The 24,703-nt window shown below is 38.7% G+C and overlaps 1 protein-coding gene across 3 annotated transcripts in view; it reads right to left on the reverse strand.

Annotated features, from left to right (window-relative positions):
* Positions 1-2,295: 2,295 nt before the first annotated feature.
* The window catches only part of PKN2 (protein kinase N2), a 56,061-nt gene continuing 33,653 nt past the window's right edge, over positions 2,296-24,703 (reverse strand). For all 3 annotated transcript variants that reach the window (XM_040611109.1, XM_040611110.1, XM_040611111.1), the window contains 19 exons: positions 20,641-20,758; positions 18,860-19,005; positions 18,553-18,766; positions 15,711-15,896; positions 15,293-15,402; positions 13,288-13,431; positions 13,074-13,149; positions 12,570-12,744; positions 12,167-12,296; positions 11,591-11,727; positions 11,424-11,499; positions 11,246-11,337; positions 10,020-10,196; positions 9,369-9,431; positions 9,190-9,266; positions 7,684-7,826; positions 6,246-6,353; positions 4,797-4,877; positions 2,296-4,716 (listed from right to left, as the gene is read on the reverse strand). In XM_040611109.1, the coding sequence (XP_040467043.1) occupies positions 4,513-4,716; positions 4,797-4,877; positions 6,246-6,353; positions 7,684-7,826; positions 9,190-9,266; positions 9,369-9,431; positions 10,020-10,196; positions 11,246-11,337; positions 11,424-11,499; positions 11,591-11,727; positions 12,167-12,296; positions 12,570-12,744; positions 13,074-13,149; positions 13,288-13,431; positions 15,293-15,402; positions 15,711-15,896; positions 18,553-18,766; positions 18,860-19,005; positions 20,641-20,758 (2,457 nt within the window). In that variant the 3' untranslated portion in view covers positions 2,296-4,512. The remainder of the gene's footprint in view (positions 4,717-4,796; positions 4,878-6,245; positions 6,354-7,683; positions 7,827-9,189; positions 9,267-9,368; positions 9,432-10,019; positions 10,197-11,245; positions 11,338-11,423; positions 11,500-11,590; positions 11,728-12,166; positions 12,297-12,569; positions 12,745-13,073; positions 13,150-13,287; positions 13,432-15,292; positions 15,403-15,710; positions 15,897-18,552; positions 18,767-18,859; positions 19,006-20,640; positions 20,759-24,703) is intronic.

Here is a 24,703-nt window from a genome sequence, read left to right on the forward strand (position 1 = left end):
AATGTTCTGACCCGTCAGCCTACCCCGCAGTCTGGCTGGGCAGCGGTTAAGCTTTCGGCACAGTTACCTCCGAAGTGAGCACTTGTTTGAAATTACGCACCAGGTGCCGAGGAGTAAAGGCAGAAGTTATGCAGCCCTCCCCAAACTAACAGCTTGAAAAACTAGTTGCCTCCTGACAGTGTCTCTTTGTGTGCAAAGCCACAAATGTACTTGACTGGGAGGCTTCTGGTTCCCAAGTTAATTTTGTATCACAGGTGCAAATTCATTTTAATTACCGAAATGAACAGCTGAGGGGTCAGCTTGCTATGCATCTGGTCCTGAGCCATCCGGAGGGATGGTGCGTGTCCAGTGCCAATAGCACTAATTGTCAATAGCCCTCAGTGTTTTCTTGCTGGTTTAGTTTTAATCCTCTTCTGCCAGGCAGGACTATGGAAAAGCAGCAGCTCAACATTTATTTTTTTTTTTCTTTAAACAAATACCAAAGGCTGAACAGTTCTGTTACACCACTGAAGCTGTTGGTTGCAGTCCTGAACAATTCTGGTGCAGATGTTAAAGGTGGTGCTCTTGGCAATTTGGAGGGATTGTATTCCAGTGCATGTCCTTACATTTTGTTGCAACGTTGCCTGTTACCTGGGCTGTCCCTGTCTTGCTCTGAGCTGCTCTGTGGGAGAAGGTGCGATGCTTGGAATAGGCGGGGCCTGATCTCTAATGTACCCTTACGGTTTGGAAAGGCAAAGGTGAAAGCGACGTTACCGTGGGTGTACCTCCCAGCATCCATCAGTGTGTTAGAGCTACCGCACGCAGGTTAGAAATGGCCGAAGCTCGGGTTTTAGCAATCATGCTTGTATTTTAAATGCTTTCAGGCCTTACGTGCGAGTGCTTGATGTTGTTAAACACAGCACGAGCTGCCTGGATGGAAATCTAAATACATCTGCGCAGAGCTCTGGTGTGCAGCAGAGGGAGGCAGGGACACTATCCTGGCTTGACCCTGCCTCTTCCTGCTGTTCCACGAGCAGTTCCTGTACCTCCCTCGGTGTGGGGAGGGTAGTAACGGTGCAGCCCAGGGGCAGAACAAGGAGTATGTGTGAAGGGGGTGTATTTTTTGAAAAAGTTACTGCTACGGTTAGCGTAAAGCATTCCAGGAAAAACCCCAACAGTGTAACTGAATTAATTTTTAGGCAGTTATGACCCCTTTAGGAAGCTGTTTTGATGAAGCTAAGGAATTTGGCTTCTTTTAGAGAAGCTTTGCATTCAGCAATGAGTTCTTGTTCCTGGGGGAGCGCCGCTTGGCAGCGGGGGGGTGTCTGCCAGCAGCTGTACGTGCGGTACACCCACCGGCAGGCAGGTCTGGGGGTCGCAGGGATGCGCGGGGGGAGCCGCAGAGGAGGCTGTTGCAGCTCTGCAGCCTGGTTTTAGCTAATCACCTTCTTTCATTGCCAAAGCTGAGCGGTAGCGGAGACCGCGCGACTGGTAGAACCCAAAGGGTGAGCAGGGAGCTGGGCTACAGTGGGGGCGTTTATAGCTTGGGGGTTCTCTGCTAATGCCGGTGCTGGGAGGTGGTCCAGCAGCGAGCCCAGAGCAGGCAGGAGGGTGTGGGGAGAGCAGCCCTTCGGCAACAAAGGCAAGGGCACAGCATCTTCAGGCACTGCCTGTGCTAATTCCGCTGCAATTTAGATGAGATATTTGAAACTGCATCTTCATTTGGAGCCAGCCCTTTCTGGAATGATTGCTTGGTTAAGTGGTGAAGTTAAGTGCCTGTAGGCACTGATCTCATGGGAAATTTTAGTTTATTCTGAAGAGTGAAGATTTCTTTTCTAAGTGCACTCAGGAAAAGCAAGCTTCATTTTCTGCTTAAAGAACAGGCTCATGGGGGGTTGGGTATAGGTTTTGATTTGCTTATAGAGCCTTCCTGTATAGTGGGGGGGCAGGAAAGAGACTATAATGAAGAAATACTTGGTGAGGGGAGCGAGTGCTGACTCCCCCTGCCCTCAAAGGAAGCATGCTGATCCCAGCTGGCCAGACTTCAACAGCTACAGTCTTCTCCTGATCCCATCAGAAGGACTTCTTACCCAAGCAAGAGGAGGCTACTTTTCTTCAACCTTGGAAAGAGGTAATTATCTTGTTTTTTTTTTTTTTTTTAAAGAAATGAATGGAAGCACACTGAGCTACCAGCATGAAATTGGGTTTCTGTAAGTCCCCTCCTGATTACAAGTTCTTTTCTGAAGTTACCTGTGGAGAAAATGTGACAAGTCACTTCAAGAAACAGCAAATCATGTTTGGGACACAATTTACAAATTACTCTATTTAAAACTTTAATTTGTGATATTAATGACTGCAAAACACTTAGAATGACATTTGTTAAAGGCACATTTCATTTTAATGCATAGTGTACCATTCTAAAATATCCTAATTTCCTTACAAAGTGCTTCAGCAGCCACATACAGATAAAGTATAGCAAAATATATTTACAATCTAGGGTTTAAAATCTTAATCTGCCTAAAAATATTTAAAAAACTACAGAGATAAAATTAGTGCTTTCTTTCAGCTTAACTGGGTGAACATACCCTGCCCTCTAATTTTTTTATTTTTTTTTAGTGATTTACTTAGATTAAAAAAAAGATTTCTGTACAAGATGTAGTTACAAAAGGTATTTTTGAGGATACTTTCGTAAGTGTTAAGCACCTTGTTAGATGCTCATATATATATTTGGGAACCAAAGAGAGTGAGCTGACTGTACCTCAAAAGTATTGGTTTCAGCTAGATGCAGGAACATGATTTGTTTCTGATTAATTAATTAGAATCTGGAAACAAGTAATGCTGAAAAGTTGACTCACTCTGCCAAACGTGATTTGTGGTGCCGGTAAAGATGCCTGCCTTGTTCCTGCCGGGGTGGTGGCGGTGCGAATGCTGATTTAGACCTGTTAACCATTAATTTTTTTTACCCCCCTCCCCTCCTTCAGTCTCTCCCCTGCCAGACCGTGCAGGTCTGTCCAGCATTGTGATTTTGAACAACCACCTTGGTGTTGCACACTCGGGTGGTTTGCATTTCTTCTCTGAATGAATAAGATGACAAGTTTTGAATTCATGAGTGCTGATTCTCGCTCTTAGCCAGCAACCTCCTGGCTGGGACGAACGTGTGAGATTACATACACTGTTGGCTCTGAATGGTGCTAGGGCTAAGGACCACGTGGGAAACTTATTTTCCAAGAAGTGATGTTTGCCTACAGAACACCAGATGCCAAAAATAGGTTGTGGTTTACAAGTATGCACAGTGTCTGGTCTAAGTTATTTTTCAACTTTTGAGGTACAGCTTTTAGTGTTAAGGGGTTTATAAAATATACACTGTTTTTATCAAAAATATTTATACATTCTGTTACAACATATTGCTTTTACCCTCAGTAACTGCCAATCGATGTTCTGGAGTTCAGCGGCCTGTATGTATACACATACTTTTTTCACTCAGTTCTATCCTGTTCGCTTGGCCACTGCGCAAAATTAATGAAGTGGTATGATTAAATTACTTGCCTGGACATAATACATTACAACTTCCAAATATACATGTTCGCAGCATGTATACATTGAAAATCCATGTGTTTTCCAAAAGTGAAACAATATTGTACAGCAGATACAGTATCTAGGTGGTTAGATAGAGACTGGTTAACTGATCTGCCCACTCGGTGAGTGGGAAAGGCAGGGGTCTGAGTACAGAAGTGGATGGGCTCGGGAAATGCATATGCTCTGCTCTGTGGTTACGCTGAGCAACATCCTTGTTACATTCTTTATATCGACCAGGGGTTTAAGCCATGCTTAAAAAGCTTGAAGGCAAAACTGTTTGGCAAGTGGCTTTGGTAAACTTTCTGGATTTTTCTTTGTAATGGAAGCACTTACATTGTTGTTATCTCAAAGGCAAGGCATTTAACAGTTTTCCTAATAAATACCATAGAAAATTTACAAAACAAGGCATATCTGTTCTCAATACCATTATTTTAAGAACACAAGATGAAGGTGTACATAGAAAGGTGTAGGTTTATAGACTGCACAAGATAATCAACTGAAATCATTTGCCTTCTCCAGCTAGAACCGTGTTCTGTGGGAGTATCATCAATATCCCAAACTTCTGTTCCAACGTGGCCGAGAGAAGTGATTACCTAGCTCAAAGTCTGCTTTTCCCACTTAAGGCAGATACTTTAAAGAGGGATGTTATCTGCTGTAGAAGAGCCAGAGAAACAGTACAGCTCCACGTGTGCCTGTGGGGGAAGCGGAACACAGCCCGGGTTCACCAACTCAGCTTAACAACTCCATAGACCTGCTTTCCAGTGCTCTGATAAAAAACAATATACAAGAGGCCACTCTTCACAAGAGTGTTAAAGCAGTACTTAAAAGGATCTTCATGTGATTTAAAAAAAACACCCAGAAGCTACAGGTGGCACAGAGAGCAATTGAAGGGTGGGTATTCTTCTGAGAGAGGCATTCTTGTGAGCCAGTCAGCTGGGGTTTCACAGTGTCTGGAAGTTAACACCAATCAGCAATGTAATCAAAATCTCTGAACATTTCCTGCTCTTCTTCTGAAAGTATCCTTGGTTCCCGAGGTGGAGTGAGGATAGGTGCTTCGGAGGTAAATTCGTCATCAAAATTACTAACGTCTTCTCGTCCTCTAATGGTGGGTACAAAAGGAGGCTTCACTTTCTTGGCCAGTAAAGCATTCCAATCTATTAGCTGTAAAATAAACCAACTGAGGTTCAGTTTCCCGTCTCTACTCCTTCCTGTCCTTAGAAATAATACTGGTTTGTACTCACCCTGAAGAAGTGATGCTTTTTCACATCTTCAGCATCCTTCTCTCCAGCCCCAAGACGCCGCTCTGGATTTCTTCGTAGCAGCTGACAAAACATGCAAGATTTCAGTGCAGGGATTCAGGGGAAGGGGGAGGAGCTAGGGAGGATGAGTGCTGCTGTATAAACATCAACGCCAAGATTAGATGGACAGTAAAATTCATAGCCCTGACCTACAGAAAAATTCTTGGTCCTCAAAGAAGTGGAAGGACAAAACTTTGGCTATACAGAGCTAGAGAGCAGCGCTCTTGTAGAGATGCCTGAGCCTGTTCGCAGAGCTGCACTAGCTGCCTGGCTGTGAGCACAGAGCAGGCTACTCCGTCTTGCTGCCCTGGTACCCGAGGTGGGGGTGGGGCTGGCGTTCAGCACGGAGACGTTGACACCGGTGCTGTTTGCTGGAGAGGGTACAGAATGTACCTAAGCTACTATTTCTTGCTTGTCTCCAAAGAGAGATCACTCTGCTGTGCCCAGCGATTTCACAGGAGCGCTGAACCCTGCTTACACACCCAGCCAAATACCAGGGTTTTCTAAGAACACCGAACCTCGGGGTAACAACTCGTGAATCGTGCTGCTGAGTGCAGACCCCTGGTTCCAGGCGTAGTGCCCAGCATCAGGGTGGGTTGATACGTTCCTAGGAGTAAGCAATCATTTTAAGCTATAGAATATTTACGCTACTACTTCAGTACTTATGTCACAGTGACTACTGTGGCATGCTTTAAACTTGCATGCTGCAGCATGTTGCTGCATTGGGTGCTAGACTGGTGTTCGGTGGCAAAGCCGTAATAAGTTGAGAGGTGGCTTCCAAGGGCTTCGGCCCCCTCCAGCAGGTGTCCTTCCATCGACTGTGATAAGCTTGTAAGACAGGTTCAAGCAACTTTAGATAAGTCGAGGCGTAACACTAAGGAATAGCATTAATAACAGCCATAAACAAGATCAGCTGTTCTTTGCCAAGAATGGGACTGCAGGATGCCATGTGTACAGTGTTTCCTGCCCCAGTTGGAAGGAAACCAAAAAGATTTAGATGTCTTTGAATTAAAATATTCATGTGACAATGTTAATCTACCAAATAGGTCAATGCAGCAGTGTTCTGCTAGGGAAAGAGAGCTGAACCACCCTAGCTAGATATGACTAGGACACTTAGTTTAGGGAGAAAATAGAGCCTCTAGTGTTTTATGTTTCAAAAAGAAAAACTTGCTCCTGAATGAAGTGGAATGGCACTGACAATTTTTATTTCAGGTGATAGGCAGCATGGCACAGCATAAATGAAGCAAGTCTGAAATTTTAACTGTAGAAAAAAAATACCAAGTGTAGGTTCTTCCAAGTATTTTGTTCCTCACAAAAGTAATCAACTTCCTTAATGTTGGAAAGGAAATGGGATAAGAGGGGAATACTGTAATATTACGATTATGTTCTTACCCGTCTCATTATAGAGATGGCTTCTGTAGACAGAAATCGTGGATATCTCACTTCATCATTTACAATACTGTCAAACACCTCTTCTTCATCATCTCCAGGGAAGGGAGACTATAATGAAAGTAATAAAGAAAACCCACTATAAAACAGGCTTAAAAATCACTTACAATTGAAAGCAACATATATTCAGCTGACAGTTTGGAATTAGACACCCTGAAATGAAGTCTTCCTTTTCTCAGGAACAGATATGGTCATTTTCCATAAAAGAGAAAAGACAAGTTGGTATTATCCCTTAATTCTTACTGAAAGGCTATGCTTTAAAAATGTGCTTTCAGAAGTAGAAGCACCTAGAACCGGTATCTTCTTCAAACCCTGACACAAGATACACGGGGAATCTGGAAAGTATATATCAGCTCTTCCTTGGGACAGCTGCCGTTCCCAAGTAACATGGTCAAGGCTCATTTGCTTTTGTAGTATCTTTGGCATGTTACAGCTCAAGGGATTTCAAACTGTTTTGAAGTGGCCTGACAGATACAGGTGACACCCTACAAGCTTTCTGTCCTTTTTTACCTGAAAGGAAGTGAAAGGAAGTTGAATGATCACCTTCTTTGAAAAAAGAACAAAACGATGAGCAACTGTATAGTTTTTCTCTAGTTTTTAAGCACGTAAGCCATCACCACGCTACCTGGGAGACACTATAGCAAAGCAGACTGAAAGCAAAGCGATGTATGCAATGGGAACTAACTATTCAGTAACAATTTTATACCAGCTCATTTACATGGAGCTGGGGCATTCCATTTTAGCGATATGCAAATGATAAACAGCATTGTGTTCGGCAAAACCTTTCACTACTATCCAGCCTTCCGTGATGAAGTTTGTGTCCATACGAGCTACAGGAGTTCAGGAGTTTATTTTCTCCCCAAACGCATTTGGAAGTGGACTGCTTGAGCTGTATGCATCCAAATTTGACAGTAACAGATGTGTGCTGGAAACTGGGCTCCCCAAAACCAGATGTGCTATGTTCTTGCTTAGAGACGCTGATATTAATGTGCCAGTACTGTAATTTGATTTAAGGTATAACGATGCAATTAAAAACCAAAATAAAACAAAAATCTAGAGGTTAAGTCCTGGACCAGCTACAACTCATTCACTACCACAACTACTGATAATTCAAGCTCATGACACATGACTCATCAACTACAGCATTACACCAGCTAGTATCGGGTAAGTAGCTGCGCAGTATTTAATAATTCTTTTTCTTGAAACACATCAAGATGCTAGTCTGTAAACCTAGATATGCCTATACATCCTGTATATACAAGCATTGATACAGCTGTGGCAGGTAGGGCATATTAAACACTGACAGGCTGGTACCTTGTGTTTTGTAACCTTTTTAACATATATTAGCTTTATGAGTCCATTGTGTCTTACTAGAACTTACCTCACCCACTAGCATCTCATAGATAAGTACACCAAGACCCCACCAGTCTACAGCTCTTGTATAGGAAGTTTCTGTCAGCACCTCTGGAGCAAGAAATTCCGGTGTGCCGCAGAACGTGCTTGTTCTGTCTCCAAATCCCATTCCTGAAAAGTTACAGTTAATGAAAATCACGCAGTATTTGCTGCCACTTTACAACCTACTCCTCCAGCAACTAAAACCTCTCTCTAGAGCAACTTCAGTCAATACTGTAGTTCCAGGGCCTCTCCTGAAGGCTCAGGCCACCGAGGTGAAATATTCCCCACTTCATCCCTCCCATACCCTTGTTCCACGTGCTTCAGTATGAGTGTTTCTATCCCTAGCTATATGCAATGAGCCAAATTAAGTTTCCAGTTACACCTTTGCCACCCTGTTATCTTTGCTTGGAAAGATACACTCTTATGCTGTGTTTCTCCTAGTTAGCAGGAGAAAATGTGGTACCCTAGTTTAGTCAAACATGCCTACTGTGGATGCTTCTGTAGTGGCAAAACTACATATAGTAAAGTAAAACACGGAGTGTAGCATAACCATTTAGAGCAATTCGCAAAACCTGTATATCTGCAAAAGGGGCACAGTTTGGGACGTCAGCACCACAAGGACTGATGTGGCACTGCCAGTGTAGGTACTGCAGAAAGCTTAAAAAGAACATGTACTGTAGCAGTCAGCAAATCAAACAGCTTTCCTTGTACCATAAAATGACAAAAGGAAATGAGGACTTTTTGTAGTGAAAGTCACAGGATTCACCCGAGGATATTGCAGGCAGCAGTGATGTTTGAACGCCTGCTGAATTTACTGAACTCGCTCTCATATGGAGGACAGGGTATATAAATTGGAGAAGGGAATGGACCTTTCCAGATCTGCCTCCCCAGTGGGGTTTGAGAAAGACACTGCAGTTTCACTTGCTACCTCTATTTTAGGTCTTATGTGAAAAGTAGCTGCCAGTAGTGTCATGCTTGAAAGTAACTTTCTAGCATCTAGCCTTCCCTTTTGGGACACATTTTCTATTTTAGTTACAGTATACTTTGTGTGTCATTTCCATACAGTTAGAGTTGTGACTATCTAAGAGTTAAAAAAAATAATAATTAATTTGTAAAAAGTTAAGAGTGAGATAGGTACTTGATTTCATTGTAGTGTCTACACATTCAGAATGAGAAAAAAAAAACCACCTAATGCTTTTTCTGCTAACTTGTAAAATGCAGCAGTATGCCTTATTAATAAGCAGGGATATGAGGTGATGCTTCACAACTGAAAAAAATAAAAATAATAAAAAAAAAGAGAGCTATGCTCCTGATATTCCTCTACTAAGTTCCTCCCACCTCTACATTTGTACAGTCAGAGATGTATTTCTTTCCTTCAGATGATACAAGGTAAGTATAATACACACGTTTGACAGTCCAAAAGTCTCAAGGAACAGTCAGGAGTAAGACAGACTACGGAATTGCCCTAGAGATAAACTTAAAGGGCCATTACCTTCTTTGCAAAGACCAAAATCAGCAATTTTCACGAAGCCTTCTGTGTCCAGCAGTAAGTTATCCAACTTCAAATCTCTAAATTGACATTTGAGAACAAAATTGCATCACTGATGTTTCTTCAGTACTATTCAGACTAATGGAAATTCATCTGCTGGAAATGGGTCAATGGCTACTTACCTATATACTATTTTGTGTTCATGTAAATACTGAAGTCCAAGAACCACACATGCAGCATAGAATCTGTTGAAAAAGTTAAAATTTAAATCAATTTCAGTCTTGGTTTTCAGAATGTGAAGTCCATTATTACCGATCTTTTTTATTAAACATCCTCTGAAAATCACTGATTCTTTTTTTTTTGAGGTACAGATCAGTTTTATACAAAGGTCAGAGTTTTGAAGCCAGATGGCAAAAATGCTTCAACTTGCAGCTTTCAAGCTGTAGTATGTTCGCTTGGCCTGAGGATAAATTTTCTGTAGCGTCTGCTGCCATGGCATTGAATGATTTCTAATTTGGTTTATTCTTTCCCTTTTTAGCCTTGTCTGCTAAGTTTTCATCTAGCTTTTTAATGCAATCTTTTAAAAAAATAGAGTACAAACATTAAATATTTTTGAGTATTTGAAAATATATAATTTTTTAATTCAATAGATTCCGACACATTAAATCTGCATGTGTCTGTGTCTAATGAAATCAGTTAAGATTCTTTGACCCTTTTAAAAAGTACTGAAATTACAACGTAGAGGCATGTGGTGATGAAGATCTTTGTTCTTATCCACTGAACAAAGTGCCCTTCACTTAATGCCACAAAAAAGTATATAGACGGATACTCACACTGCTCTCGGTTCAGAGAAGACATCAGTATGAATGTGCATCATCAGATCCCCACCAGCAGCGTATTCCATTACAAAGCAAACGTGATCTTTGGTTTGGAAACAAGCAAAAAGGTTCACCAAGAAGGGATGTCTTACACTATTCACAGTTTCAAATATTCGCTTTTCACACATCAAGCTGCAAACAGAAAAATCCGTAAAAGTGTAAAGCTGAATCCTGAACTACAATTTTTTAACTCTCAGAAACCATTGGGAACTTATACCTTACGCTTTTTCCTCTAGTCCTCAGGATAAAATAACATCTTTTGTTTCAGAACAGAGGTTTTAATACTTGCACACATTAAGTTGATGCCAGGATTTCCACAAATTTACACTTAGCTTTCACAAATGAAAAAGGAAACCTGGCAGTCCATGAAAATGGTACCCTGCCAATTTTTCTCCCGCATACTTCAGACCTGTATTGTATGTATCAATACTACGTGACATTAGCTTCAATCCATTTTTATTTTAATTGTATACAAAGTGGAAAAATAGTAACAATATTATAGACATTTTCTGTAGTAATTCCAGATTATTTCTTCTTAAGGCAATCGGTTAATTTGTAGCTTATTCCTAATACAGTTATCTTCCTGCAAGTCAAATGAATATTGTCACTATTAAACAGCTGTAAAAGCACCTTCTTGTGCTAAAACTAGACACTTTTGTAACTGTCATTTCACTTACAGGCAGAGAAAAAAATAATCTGGGTTTTGGGACAAAAAGATTTAAAAAAAACAAACAACAGTGGAGTACACACAGGACTTAAAGGAAAACATGATGAAGTGGGACAGTATCTTACAGGTTGAGAAATACCATCATAGATGTTTTCTGCCAGTAAAGAAAACATAGTCACTGTTCTCCTGAAATGTGATGGAAGTCTATAGAACAAGTAATTAAAATAAATAATTGCCAGAGAACCTAAATGAAAAACAGGATCAGCTTTAAGTCAGAGCTGTAGTACAGGCACGGTAAGAGAGGCACTAAAACAAATCAGTATTCCTGGGCTACACTGCTCCTCTCCTTGCCCCAGAAGAAAGGCTACGCTTCTGCAGCAGCCAGCCAAGCAGGGAGATGGCAACTTGTTTTGCTCCTTCACTGTATTTAACTGCTGTTTGGTAGAGCTTACAGTTGTATGCAGAAAAACCCCCACGATTTATGGAATCCATGTATTGTATCTTACAAACTGACCTGTCTACTTCATCACGAGCGACAATATCTCCTTTCTTTAAGGCTTTAATTGCAAACATCTCATTTGTGTTTTTGTACTCTGCCAGCAGCACCTAGAACAGAAGATAAGTGATTCATTTAAGAGCTATATCTAGTTTTGATATAGCCTTGACACTTAATATAGCCTTTTGACATTTACCTTTCCAAAGTGTCCTCTGCCCAGTACAGCACAACATCTGAAATCCTTCAGACTGAACTGAAATCTTTGTTGTGACCTATGTAAATAAAAACCCAGTCAAAAATCTTCTAGTTTGTTAACTTTAAGAAATACTATTCAGATCAACAACAAAACCACTGCATTTTTACCTCCTGTCTTCAGGCTCTCGGATGTTGGTGTATTTTATGTCTGAACGGGGAGTATCAGGCTCACAGATTATTTCAGGCTGGAGTTTTGGGACAATACTATTTCTGCCACTTTCAAAATCAAAAGTTGTTACTTCATCCTGTGAAGAAAAAGAAGTCTGAAAATGTAAAACTGATTATCAAAGCAAATGAATGCAGATATTGTACTATAACCACGTGAAATTCTTAACACAAGAATTTTCTATACTAAACTGCTGTACTTTTAAGATGATACAGTCAGGCAAGCTTTTAACAGGCCGATGAAACCTATTGCTCCAGTCATTCTGCTCTTTGTTAATAAAGCCATTCCCTGAATAATGATTTTGGGTGTTTTTTCAGTGGTGGAACCAATGACACGGAGAGTTAAACATACCAACATGCAGTTTGCCACCAAGAGTGACTGGAACATTCTGTTGAGACAATTACGTATGTTTAACCTAAGGGAGCGTATGCTGAAATATAAAGGAAGAAATCCATCATGAAGATGCCAATTTTGCAACCTTCTTAAACTGTACAGCCAAAATTTTTCAAGTTACTTGCCTGAGATGCTGCATCAGGAGCCTTTATCTCAGAGGAAGATTCACATATTTCCCCAAGGGAAGATGCACGGGGTGGAGCAGGTGGAGGCTCAGGCTCGAGTTCGAAGTCCAATTTGGCTACAGGAGAGTCACTGACAAGAAAATAAACAAACTCCTCAGCCTATAGCAGAGACTAATAGTACGAAAACCAAGTTAAAAATGCAAGTTATGCAGATTTACCCTAAAACAAATCTTGTATGTGTAGATCTGTCTATAAAATGGATGTCCAAAATTAAAACATTGAAGGGTCTGCAGTCTTGCAGAATAAACAGGTTTTATTAAAGTACATTACATACTTCAGGGTATAAGAATCTCACTGTTACTCTTGCTCTTAAAAGTACTGAAAAATTGTAAATATTGCCTACCTGGCTGGCAGTGTTAGTTCAGGAATGTGTGCATCAACCACTGGCCCAGTAGCAGGCACCGGTGCTTGAGGGCTGAAGGTGCCAGAGTGATTTACTGTAGGAATAGCTCTTCTTACCAGCCTTCCCCAAGTGGCAATATTAATATTCATTTGAGGAGCTCTGAGAAATGTTTTGCCTGTGGATATTGTGAAAAAAGAAAATAGAGTGCAAGTAATTTCCTTACTTATTACCAAAAGCTATAATTAAAAAAAATAATCATATTAATCAGTTTATGGTTTATGAATAAAAACTTGAATTTGTCATATTCCTTAGCAATTCCTAATTATTCACTATTAAATGCTAATGCATAATAAGGAATTCTAAAACAAAACCCTTCTAAATGCAATGCCAAATACTTCATTATCAACAGCTTTATTCACAGGCAAATATTCGGGGTTTATATAAAAAAACCATCACGGATCTGTACAATTTTTAAGCTTTACATGTTTATATTAAAACAATCACCTTGCTGTTTTGAAAAAATTTTCTTCTGCCTCTGGAGTTTTGGTCTTCTTTCAATAACCGGATTAAAAAATGTAACCTGCAGTTCAAATAATGTGTGTTATAATTCAAGTTTCAGAACAAAATGCATTCTTAAAAGTTTAAGAAAATCTTCTCAAATTATTCTGCAATACAATACTTGCAAGTACGCTCAAGTGCTTTGAAGAAACATTCTTACCTCTGCAAACAGAGTGCCCTGGGGTTCAAGATAGAGACACATGCCATGCCGTTGGTTATCCAGGAAATCTTCCAACCTCAGAAACTTTACTGCACACAAAGATCTCCAGTCACGCCAATAAACCGAGATTTCTAGTTCACGTGACTGCAACAGGAAACATGTACACAGGAAATTACTTGTCAGTAATTGCTCTGCAAGAATCACCTCTGTACAACCCTAACACCTAGCATTCAAGAGCTGTTACTTTAAAAGTGTGCCAGGGCTAATTAGCCACACTGAGCAAGCTCCCACTAGGGTGACTGTAGCATTTCACTTCAGTGCAGGTGTGATTACCAGTGTCCAAATACAAGTACAAGTGTAAAATTCCCCCAAAAGTAGAAGGAGAGAGGCACAAACAGTCACCAGACTTTCTGAGTCAGTCTAGCAGCACTGCTGGTTCAAGATATTTTAGCTTAAGCTCTGACAACGAATTTTTACCTGTGTTTAGAAACCTCAGCTTCACTAGTTTTCCATATTATTTACAAGTATCAATTCCATTTCACAGCTGCATAGTGACATGTTAGCACTCACATACACATTATAAAGCAAGACTTTATACAGTATCTCCAGAAATACATATGGTTTTTGTAACATGGCTGTGAAGAGGGGCCAAAAAATTTAAACTAACAAGAAATACTGCTGTATCTTGCTGGTGGGATTTATATATTCTTAAGAGTGTTTTACATGCTTGTTACAAAATGCGAAGGAACCTGCAATACAATGTAACAGCAGCATTGTATGTTACTAAGTTTAGTTAGCCCAGCTTAATTCCACCATTATGCATCAGTTTACTGTCTTTATATAATAGCTGTAGGTTTTTTAAAAACCACAAGTTAAGAAGGAGGAACAGATTTAAAAAAAAAAAAAAAAAAAAAAAAAAAAAAAAAAAAAAAAGAAAGACAATAGGGTTTGGAACTTGCATTTCAAATATAGAAGGATGTGTGGTCTGCCCAGCAGAAGCAAGGTCCTTTTCTGACACCAAAAAAGCATCTAATATTGAGTTTTTAGTGAACGTGACACATACTAGGCTGGTAGACACAGCTACTAAACTTTGACTAGTTCTAGTTTTAATCTGGGAATAATCAAGGCTTCAGGACTCCACAGCTGCTAGTTTTGTTCTGCACCACTCCTAATCTGGTGCACAAAATCCTAACACACCTGAATTTCTCTACTTGCAGTTCTAAAACTGCTTCCTTCCTAGGTGGAAAGAATTTGGTTTGGGGCTCAGAGAGGTGAGGTGAAGGAGGGAGAGAGCAAAACCAAAAAGGTGGCTTTTTTTTTTTTTTTTCCTTCTGATTTGTTTTAAATATAGACTGGAGATTACATTTAGGGTCCTAAAATATAGTTTCATTTTCAGTCCATTTTAAACACTGATAGAAAAAAAAATCCTTTTACTTTAAAATACTATGACTATCAAATATCTAAAAAACACACGCTTGATTAAACCTATATAACATAAGCTGTCTTCAAAAGGTGTGAAGAAAGAAATATCAAGTATCATTTTGATACTTGTGTCCTCCAAGTAATTTTTAAAGTTCTAGGAAAGAACTATTAGTGAACTTATTTATTATTCCTAAAGTATTGATCAATTCCATATGAGAACACTTACAGAAACACTGTAAAAATTACATGACATAGCTTTACGAAAATATCCACACTGTATCTGATACTAGAATTTACTGATAAATATTGAGAAGTTGATGATCCTAATAAAAATTTAAGCCCCATCTATCACAGGTTAAAAAGATGATACAACCTGGAAAAAAAACATTAAGTCAGTTTGTAGGCCAGAAAAGTAAAATTTCTAGAATGCCAGCCCAGCATAACAGCTTGACCCCAGGGAGCTCATTCTGTGCACATGTGAAATTTGAACAAAATCACAATAACAGGAAAAAAATATAAAGCAACATGAAATTAATTTAAAGAATCTACTATAGGTGTCAACGAAGTAAGACTGTATTTTTACCCTGTCTAGTTCCAGTGTAAATTTCTGATCCCATGACTGATTGGAAATAGGTTTCCAGCTAGTTTGACCAACCACAGTGTTATCCAGCTTCAGTACAGCACAGACTTCATCTGTAAGTAAAGTACACAAACTCAGCTTAAATCTTTAAGAGGATTTTCCACAAACAAAAAAAAAATCTTCAGTAAGTTTCCCTTTAAAAATGTAATCTCATATTTAATTGGTTCTTATGGTCATAATAGTGTGGTTGTGTTTGGGTTGGGTTTTTTTTTTTTTTTTTTTTTTTTTTTAAATAACTTGACAGATGAAGAAAGAGATACATTTAAAGCTTCACATCAATTTAGTATTTCAAATTACAGAACGCAACATGCACACTAAAACGTAAGTAAAAGATATGCAAAGAAGTAAGAGTATACTGAACTGGATAAGTCATCAGTTTTCAGAAGGTTTCTACTACTCCCACTTTTACTTTTACTGGTTCTGCTCATGAAAGATGATCTGGCCTCATTTGGACTCCAACCAGGTAGCGTAATCGATGTAGCTTTTGATCGACCAGGAACGTTTTCCAAAATATCTTGGCAGCCCATTAGCCTAACTTCCAGGGTACCTGGAACAAGACAGACATCAATTTATCAAAGACTTCTGTTCTTCAGTAAACAAAGTGAATGACTAATGATTTATGGCAATAGCTCATATTCTGACCCCCACAGGGTCTAACAGACGTATCAGATGAAATCAAAAGATCTAAGACAGACAAATATACTGAAAATAAACATTAAAAGTCAAATACGTGGGGCTCAACCTTCTAGAAGGAGCAACAGTTCACCAAAATAACACAATATATTTTTGTTCTGTGTTTCAGTAGTATCTTTGTTTTCTTCACTTGAGAACCCAACTGACTTGGGTTCAAGTTGTAATCAATGTCATTTTTTAAGACAACAAATCTTAAATTATCAATCCATCATTTTAATAAGAAACAATTTTTTCTGAGTTTTATGTAACCAATTAATATTGGATAAATCACTTCAGTAATTGAAATGGAACACATTGACTATTGAGACTACAAATTTGTTTAAGATACATGCAGAAATCACATTTGCCTGCTGCATGCTAAAGTTAAATTTGAGTCAGTACATAATTTAAAAATCATTGAATTGTTCCAACTTGACTGAATTTGGATTTATAACAGCTGAGCCAAGAAGTCACTCTTCAAATTCTTCTACATCTTTAACCAACTGAGATGCAGAGGCTGCTGTTCTAATTTAAGAGTTTCCTCCAGCAGCACAGAAACATCTGAATACCACAGATGGTTACAAGAACAGTAGGCTTACCTCATCCTGTACAAGATAGCATCTGTAAGGCACTAGCAAAATTAACTATTGGAAGTGGTGAAATTAGCCAGTTCCTAATCAAACTGTCAGCGAAAAATGCAACTGCTAAACACAGTGTTCTTCTGACAGTACATGTACTTAACTGTGAAGCTTAAAAGCACTCTTTTGTAACAGGAACTTAAGTCAGACTTGACCTAAAAATGGTCTGGCAACATTATAGCCCACAGAACAGACACGAAGAAACCAGTCCGAGCAGAAATCCCATCCTGTAGGGAACTAACAGCATAAGCTACAGCTAAGCATTAGGCTAGAAGACAAAGAGGTGCTACTGGCTCAAAAAACAGGTTAACAGGTAAAAGAATACTTTTCCTACATTCCCAAACTCTCATTTAGGAAAAAAAAATAAATTAATAAGCGAAAAGGCTATCATCTTGTATAAGGACTGGATACACATCAGAAAGTTCTGTCGATGCACTTTAAGAAGTATGCCAGTAGCACAGATCTATTTTTCACAAAGCATTAGAGGCAAAACACAAAGACACTGTTCATTTAAATCCAGTTCAATACAAAAGCTCTTTGTGTTGCCAATAGGAAAGTGAAACTACTAAGAACTTCATAAGCACATAGCTCTGTTTCGGTAATTCCTGTTAGAAACTGTTCATATATATCAGTAAGTCACATTTAAAGAGGAATTATTCGTCGCTATAATGTATCTGACACCAACGATTACGTATTACAGGAAAAAAAAAAAAAACAACAACAAAAACCCCACAAAACTGTTTTAAACCCAAGGCACAACACTTCCTGCCAATGGTCACTAATGATTTGAGATCCTATATGATGAAAATGAAGTTCCCCTCACCACTCTGCAACCTTACAAGGGCTCTCAGCTGAGGTCCTGATGATTTTTACCCTTTGCTATGTGTCTTACTGAACCAAAATGGAAGACAAGTAGACTTGCTCCGTTTTATTATTATTGCAGCTCAGCAGAAGACTTCCTCTTTTTGTTTTAAAATATAATCCCACAGTACTTAAAAACTAGATTTTTGTTTCAGTTATACGTGTATAACTAGAGCAACATTTGAATTACAGGTTGTTTTTATAATAAGCTTACTCTGTTAATAGTTGATTTAATAGATGTAAAAAGCTTTAGGAAATAAAACAATAAACCTAAATGTATCTGTATTAGTAATTCTTATATGACCACTTACTAAATAAATTTAGTAAAGCAACATACCCCCAAGTAGTCAAAGTATTTGTTTTTCTTTAAAAAAAACTTGGAGGCAAATATTTAAGAGCTTTGTTAAAGCATGGAACATTTACTTCCAATGAAGGACAACAATTTCAGGTGAACCCCAACTATGAGAAGTTCTGAAGTCTTATATTTACATATAAGTCTACTGTTCCCTCTGAGTAGGCTAAATGCAAAAAAAAAAAAAAAGTCTCAAAGTTTAATTGCAAGGAAACCAATTCACACCAATAAACAGAGGCTTCAATAGTGCCCTGCATGTCTGTTAGGATCTCCCCCTTTGGACTGAAAATATAACACGTTTTGGTAGCATAAATTTCACCTTCTAGGAAGCCAGTGTGGTCCAGTGCATAAAACAGGGACTGGGAGAAAAGTTGGGTGTCCAGCTCTGCCACTGACTTTGTGTATGACGAGGGCAAGACTCTTAACCCTTCTGTACCTCAGTTTCCCCTCCATAGTGACCTAACTTCAGGCCAGAACTTCACTTCTTTAGTAAGATTATAAAGAGGTCAACAAATAAACCAAACTTATCTGTATTTTTTTGGTACACACTCGGAAATTTTAAATGCTTTGTCTAGGAAAACTACAACAATGAAATATGTCCAGAAAGAAATAAAGTTGGCATTAAAGATATGTTTTAAACCATTTAATAAAATAATTTTTAAAACCTCCATAAACGATACCTGTTAAAGCTGCTGGTTTGGACAGTGTACTATACTGGTTTTGAGTAGATATTACACTTTGACGAGGACTTAATGTGGGTGAAGAGACCAGTGAAAGCTCCTCTATAATAATACTGCTTTTGGGATGGTTTTTAGGAAGTTCATTCAATCTCTGTTCCAGTGAATACTTCAAGAGGTCCAGCTTCTGGCTTGATTCATTAAATCTTGCTTGCGCCTTGTAAAAATAACAAAAAGAAAATATTTCAAAATTTTTTTCTTGAAGGAACATTTAAAATAAAGTATCAGAAATCGTAATGATGTAAATTACTTCTGAAAGTGCCTTTCTGTCGGTAACCTTCCCAGATCCAAGTAATTTCATCACATTTTTTGCACCTTCTGCTACAGCATACTCTATCCTAAAATGATGGCGTAATTCTTCCATTCGGAGTTCAAGAGGGCTTATCACAGGTTTTGCTGCAAAGAGATATACACAAACAATCTTCATTGAAGACCACGCCCATGTTTAATTTCTTTAATCTTAACCCCCTCCTCAATATAAACAGAGGGGAGGAAAAAAAAAAAAGAAAAAAGAGAAAGGAAAAAAAAAGTGAGAGATGAAGATTTGGTATTCCAAAGAAGAGCTTGAAAAAGCAACAATGAGATTTTAAGCATCTGCATTTGAAGGCAGAAATAATCGATCAGGGCCTCAATCCAACAAACAGGTCCTACTCCTTGAAGAGCTGTAATTACTAGAGGATATGAGAAAAAGAACATGTCTTCAGGGAAGTTAAGGGACAAAAGCTACATCTTCCAAGTATCATTCAACTAGCCAGGAGGTGGTGTGGAGACTTCCACATTTCTGAACCCCGCTCTGAAGATTTATCTTTCAAACTACTCTGTAGCTAAGTAGATCCCTGATTGGTTTCTAATAATCCTCCTGCTTCACAGAAAATCCCAGGGAATCCGGCTTCTGCCAGCACAGAGAGTCTAAGAGGTCCCATACAGTGCCTTCCCCAAATGGTTTGGGCTAACCATTCTAATGTCCACTTCGCACAGTGTTTAGATTTCCTAAAACTTTAGATTAGAAAGTTTCCTGGACATACTCCTTTCTGTTTAAAGCTCTAAGAGTAGTAGGAACACAAAAAGGCATTTGATAGCCCTTTCTAGCCAGAATACCTTTCTTTTTCTTTTAAAGAAATGAAATACATAATCCATGTGCTAAGGTGGGGTGTTAAAAAAAGCCAGAAGCATTGCAAGCATAGAAAGAAATAAAGAAAACCAACCTCCCTCCGCCCCACAAAACATAAACAACACACACCCATCCCTTTTTCATTACCTAGGATATATCCAGGGTCTGATTATGAGCATCATCACACAACTTCAATACACAGAAATGCATACGAATAAAGTTCAAGACTTAAGAGATGTACCAATATGCCCACAATTTTATAGTACACTCATGCTATTATAGCTCAGGGTTATTTTTTCTTTACTTTTCATTTAAAGATTTCCGAAGAAATGCAAGTTTAAAACTGCTTCTGGAATGCAGCATGAGTATTTCAAGTCAGGTTGTTTTAAAAACAGTGATTTTTTGTTTGTTTTTAAAACAGTTGTTTACTACTCAGTCTAGCCTGAACACCCATAAAGACAGCAAAAATTTGCCTCCGTATGTGCTCCTATTAGTAATAATAAGGTCAATCTATTTAAGTATGACAAGCAGGCTTTGTACCTGCATCAGATTTTTTTTTTTTTTTAGGATAGTGAAAAGATTATAAGCTTTAAAGAAAATTACTAGTTATAAAGACAAAGAAAGCATGCATGAAGGGAGAATGAAGACCACAAAGCAAATATGGACTGCATAAAGTGTAAAAACGGTGATGAAGAGAGATTGTATTTCTCTTCATTAAGCTTACGGTATTTTGCTTCAAGTCAGATATACCTGGCATCCTAACACACACAATGGTATGCCTGCTCTCCAATTATTTTTCATTCATGCAGGCTTTGTCTAACATTCCTACTAGAAATTTTTGATAATTCTGTGTGCATATGGGTACATATCTAGATGGCATTCTGACATTAATGATTCATATTTCCTTTCTACTCCATCACCATTATCAAAAGCCAATTCATTGGTCTGGACTGCCTGAAGAATCTGCATCCTTATAACTTCTATTTTCGTCTTGCTGTCCTGGAGCATCTGCTGAGCTGTGGCAAGAAGTTTTCGATCCTATTAAAACAAACCAACAAACAAATTAAAATCACATACTCTTCAAGGAACAAAACACATTGAAAGCTTCAAAACCCACATGCTTTAGGAACAAGTACTAAGCCTATGTAATTCATTTGCTATAGCAGACCAATTTAAGTAACCACATTAGGATATTAGTAGAAATTAAGTTAGGACAGAGGCATATTCTGGTTTATTAAAGTCTATAAGCCACTCCCATGGAAAGTTTATCTGTTTAAAGCTGAATAAAGGAGGCATCACCTAGCGGGATTACACGTGTAGATCAATGTTTACTAAGCTGATACTAAAGAAAGGGCATGATATTAAGTGCAAAATACCTCCAACCTATGTAGATTGGCTCAAATTTACTGTGTGGTAAGAACTCTTCTAGTAGACAAGTTTGCTAGACTAAATCTGTATGAAAATCATTGTACTACACTTGAGCTGATTTTCAATTTTTAAATTAGAAATATCAAGTTATCTTACATGGCACATTATAAATAAGTCTGCAGTATATGTTTTTTCTGAACAAATAAAATCTGAAGATTTTTTTTCCCATTAATAAATACACAGCACACAAGGGTTACTTCTTTAGCTATTTGCCCTGGTTTCGGCAGCAACTTAAAGTATAGTACTTTTCATCTAAACAAACCAAGCTAATCAAGTTTTGTTTTCAAAAGCACTAATACAAGCAGTTTAGAAGATAATATTTCTGAAAACGAGCTTTCAGACTAACTGGTAATGCCATTTCATTTTCAGGAGTGCAGCCATCCATCCACACCTTTCTCAGGTATACCACTTTTTGTCCTCCAGCTACTGGAGATCTGACGTAAAATGGCTCATCAAATGGCTCTGGGATGTGGAACTGTGCATGTGCTTCTGTGCCTGCTGCATGGCTCGCTCTATGCGTTTTGGAAATCACCAGATAACTTAAAGGTGATCTGACTTGCAGTAAGAACAAAAAAAGGGTTATAAAAAAATTTAAGGCAGTCTATTTCTCCTGCCTGTGCAGTTCCAATCAATCACAGTAATTAATAGTAGACAGTGTAGATGAGTATCACACTTGTTATAGCCCAAAGGGTATTTTGGTTAACTCAATTTTGTAGCCACTCTATAACCTCATTAATAAGTTACTTTCCCATGGACATGGTTTATACTTATATTTTTAATTTTATAATGAAGTTATAAATTATTTAAGAAGTTAAAGAAATTCAATTCCTTTCCTTACCACAACCAAGACAAAGAATTGCAGTGTAGCACAGACACCCAGAGCTAGAAATACTGGCACCATGAAGTATACTGTGAGAAGAATCAGTATGCTGAGGAAAGAGAAATTTACCTTCCTAAAGCTCCTCTACGACCTTGTGCCTAATGTATTACTCAGGTGTTTTAACACTGCCCTATGTACTGCAGGGTAGATACATCAAGATGTACTCATAAAAAGGCTTTGGCTGCACGGGAGAAATTGTGCCCTCTTTGCATACTATAGCCTCAGAACTCTTAATTTTTAGAATTAATCAGCATTTCAGAGGGATACCACTAGCTTTCATATTTTAAGATTCCGTGTTAGCTATCCAATTATTTAATGAGTACACTGAATTTCCTAAATAAACGCCTTCTCAAATACAAATGTCAACTTTTGAAATAACAACTGTCTACAGTGGTACATAGAATCTAAGTAACAGATTACAAGCAGCTCTGGAATCCTGTATTAAACCTTATCCATGCATCACTCTGATGTATAAATACGCTGCGTTTCTTTTGTCTGTATCTCCACTTTTATCTTATTTTTGATCTTGCTGCTCTTGATTGTCCGTCATATCCTCTTACGACAACGGATTTGCTTGTTCAGGGGCAACATCAGCCCTTCAATGTGTAGAATGGAGGTAATTCAGGATTATAAAGATATCCTTCTGTTTTCAAAAGGCAGAAAATCCCATCTTTGGAATCAAAATGGACGTATTATATACTCAGCAGCTCTTTTAGCGTTGGAGGCTGAATACAAAGTATTTCAAGGCATCTCCTGAGTATAGAAAGACTGACAGTGCCTGTATAACTGATCTTGAAAGCTGTTGTGGGATCGTGGAGAATCCACACAAGTCCAAGGAAAGATAATCAGTATCTCAGAAACACTTAAGTCTGAATAGGTTGAGCTGAATGTTATTGAAGCAAGTACAATAAATACAAGGGAAAACATTCCCATGAGATGATGCGTTTATTGTTATGAACAGACTGCTTTTTCATTTTTAAGAAACAAATGATGACTTCCCTCCATTAAATTTAGGTCTGAAAATAACACAACAAATCTGAAATTAGATCATATAGTACACAGATAAAGGTCACAAAAGAGTTTAGTATGTTTTAAAAAGGGTCTTGTGGCTACTTCTTAAAGAGCTACTGGGTTACCAGGGTTGGATTTAAACTTGGAATTTTCTGCCCCTTTTGCCCACCTCACCCAGACACTTGAGTTGTTTCAAGCTCTGCTTTTTAAAAGGTAATCACCACGCTCAAAACCTAGTTTAAACCTTCCAAATTAACTCGCTACTGAGTATTAAGAACATAAGAGAATGAATACGCACCATTTCCATCCCGTTTGTTGAAGCAGCTGGCAATACTGTTGTGTTTTCCAGCTTGCTCTCCCCAGCCCAGACACTATATACACCCCATCTGGTAGGCTGATTTAAGCATTTACCAATTACAAAATTGATGATTGAATCTTGTATTTAATTACATACCTAGACCTACAGCAAGCCAGACTTTATCCTTTCTACCTAGTTTGATCAAAGCCTGCTAACAATGTCTAATATCATAGCCTGAGCGTTTAGTTAAGTTTTTTCAGGCTCTTACAATGTTATTTACTGAGGGTTTATTAGGAACATAACTCATGTATGTCTTTTGATCCATTTGGGTCAGCTGATTATTATTTTTAAGTGTACCTGACGTTAAGTACATGGCCCCAGAGGATTTAGACTCTAGAGTTTCCAGAAGCTGAGGGACTGTAGTGCATGGACAGCATTCCCAGGCACTTAGTCATAAGGTGCACTCCAGATATTTCTTCCATCTGCCCCAGGCTAGTAGGTTACAGTTCACTTTCAGATAAGGCTACCAAAGTACCAGCTGGTTCAACAGAAGTGCTGCTGGGACAGTGAGCTACATAGCACCTATGGTCCATCAGGTCTACACTCATTTTTCTGGGAGTGAGTAGCATTCACTGTAATTTTTTCAAGGTATGAGTCAGTCGTACAGCAGAGAGATAGAAAGCAATCTGCCCCTCCACCGGTCCCGAGCAGAAATTCACTCAGAAACATGAAGTTCCCTTCCAGCAGTTCCTGGTAAACATCAGTCATAAGAGTACCAATGCAATTCACAGATGTCTACTCTTCAAGTCAAAACACCCCATTTTAATAAGTTCACTGACCTAGTTAAGTGTTGGCTTAGTTCAACACTTAAAATATTTCAATTGTATTTACTGTTGTGTGGACACAGAAACATCTAACCAAGCCACTACACACTATTTGTTAGACCTATGCTTGTGTTTACCCATAGTTTGGAAATAAATCTCCTTAATGCTTTAGTAAAAGTAAATGGAAAGAACAAGTAACGAGTAGCTAGTGAAAGGTGAAGGGGCTGGTAAGTAGAGGATCTCTCCCCCACCACCCACCCCTTTTTTTTCTTCTTATTTGAGACCTGTGACTCCCTTATAAAATATGTTGGGGTTTCTGTTTGTTTCTGGGTGGTCATGTCCACCACCCCCTGCCTCGTCCCCCCTATTTAAATGATTTGGCTTGTCTTTCAGTTGAGTTACAGGATTCTTGAGTATGGTGGATTTTATGACATAGTTAGGACTACTTAATAAGTCAACCCATTTAGGGGTTAGCAAACACCTCCCCCTCCTTGGAGGACTTCCGGGGCTATCAAGAGAGAGTGAGTGCAAGTGAGCATGTG

Source organism: Falco naumanni, chromosome 11, assembly GCF_017639655.2.
Source record: "Falco naumanni isolate bFalNau1 chromosome 11, bFalNau1.pat, whole genome shotgun sequence".
Classification (NCBI taxonomy): Eukaryota; Metazoa; Chordata; class Aves; order Falconiformes; family Falconidae; genus Falco; species Falco naumanni.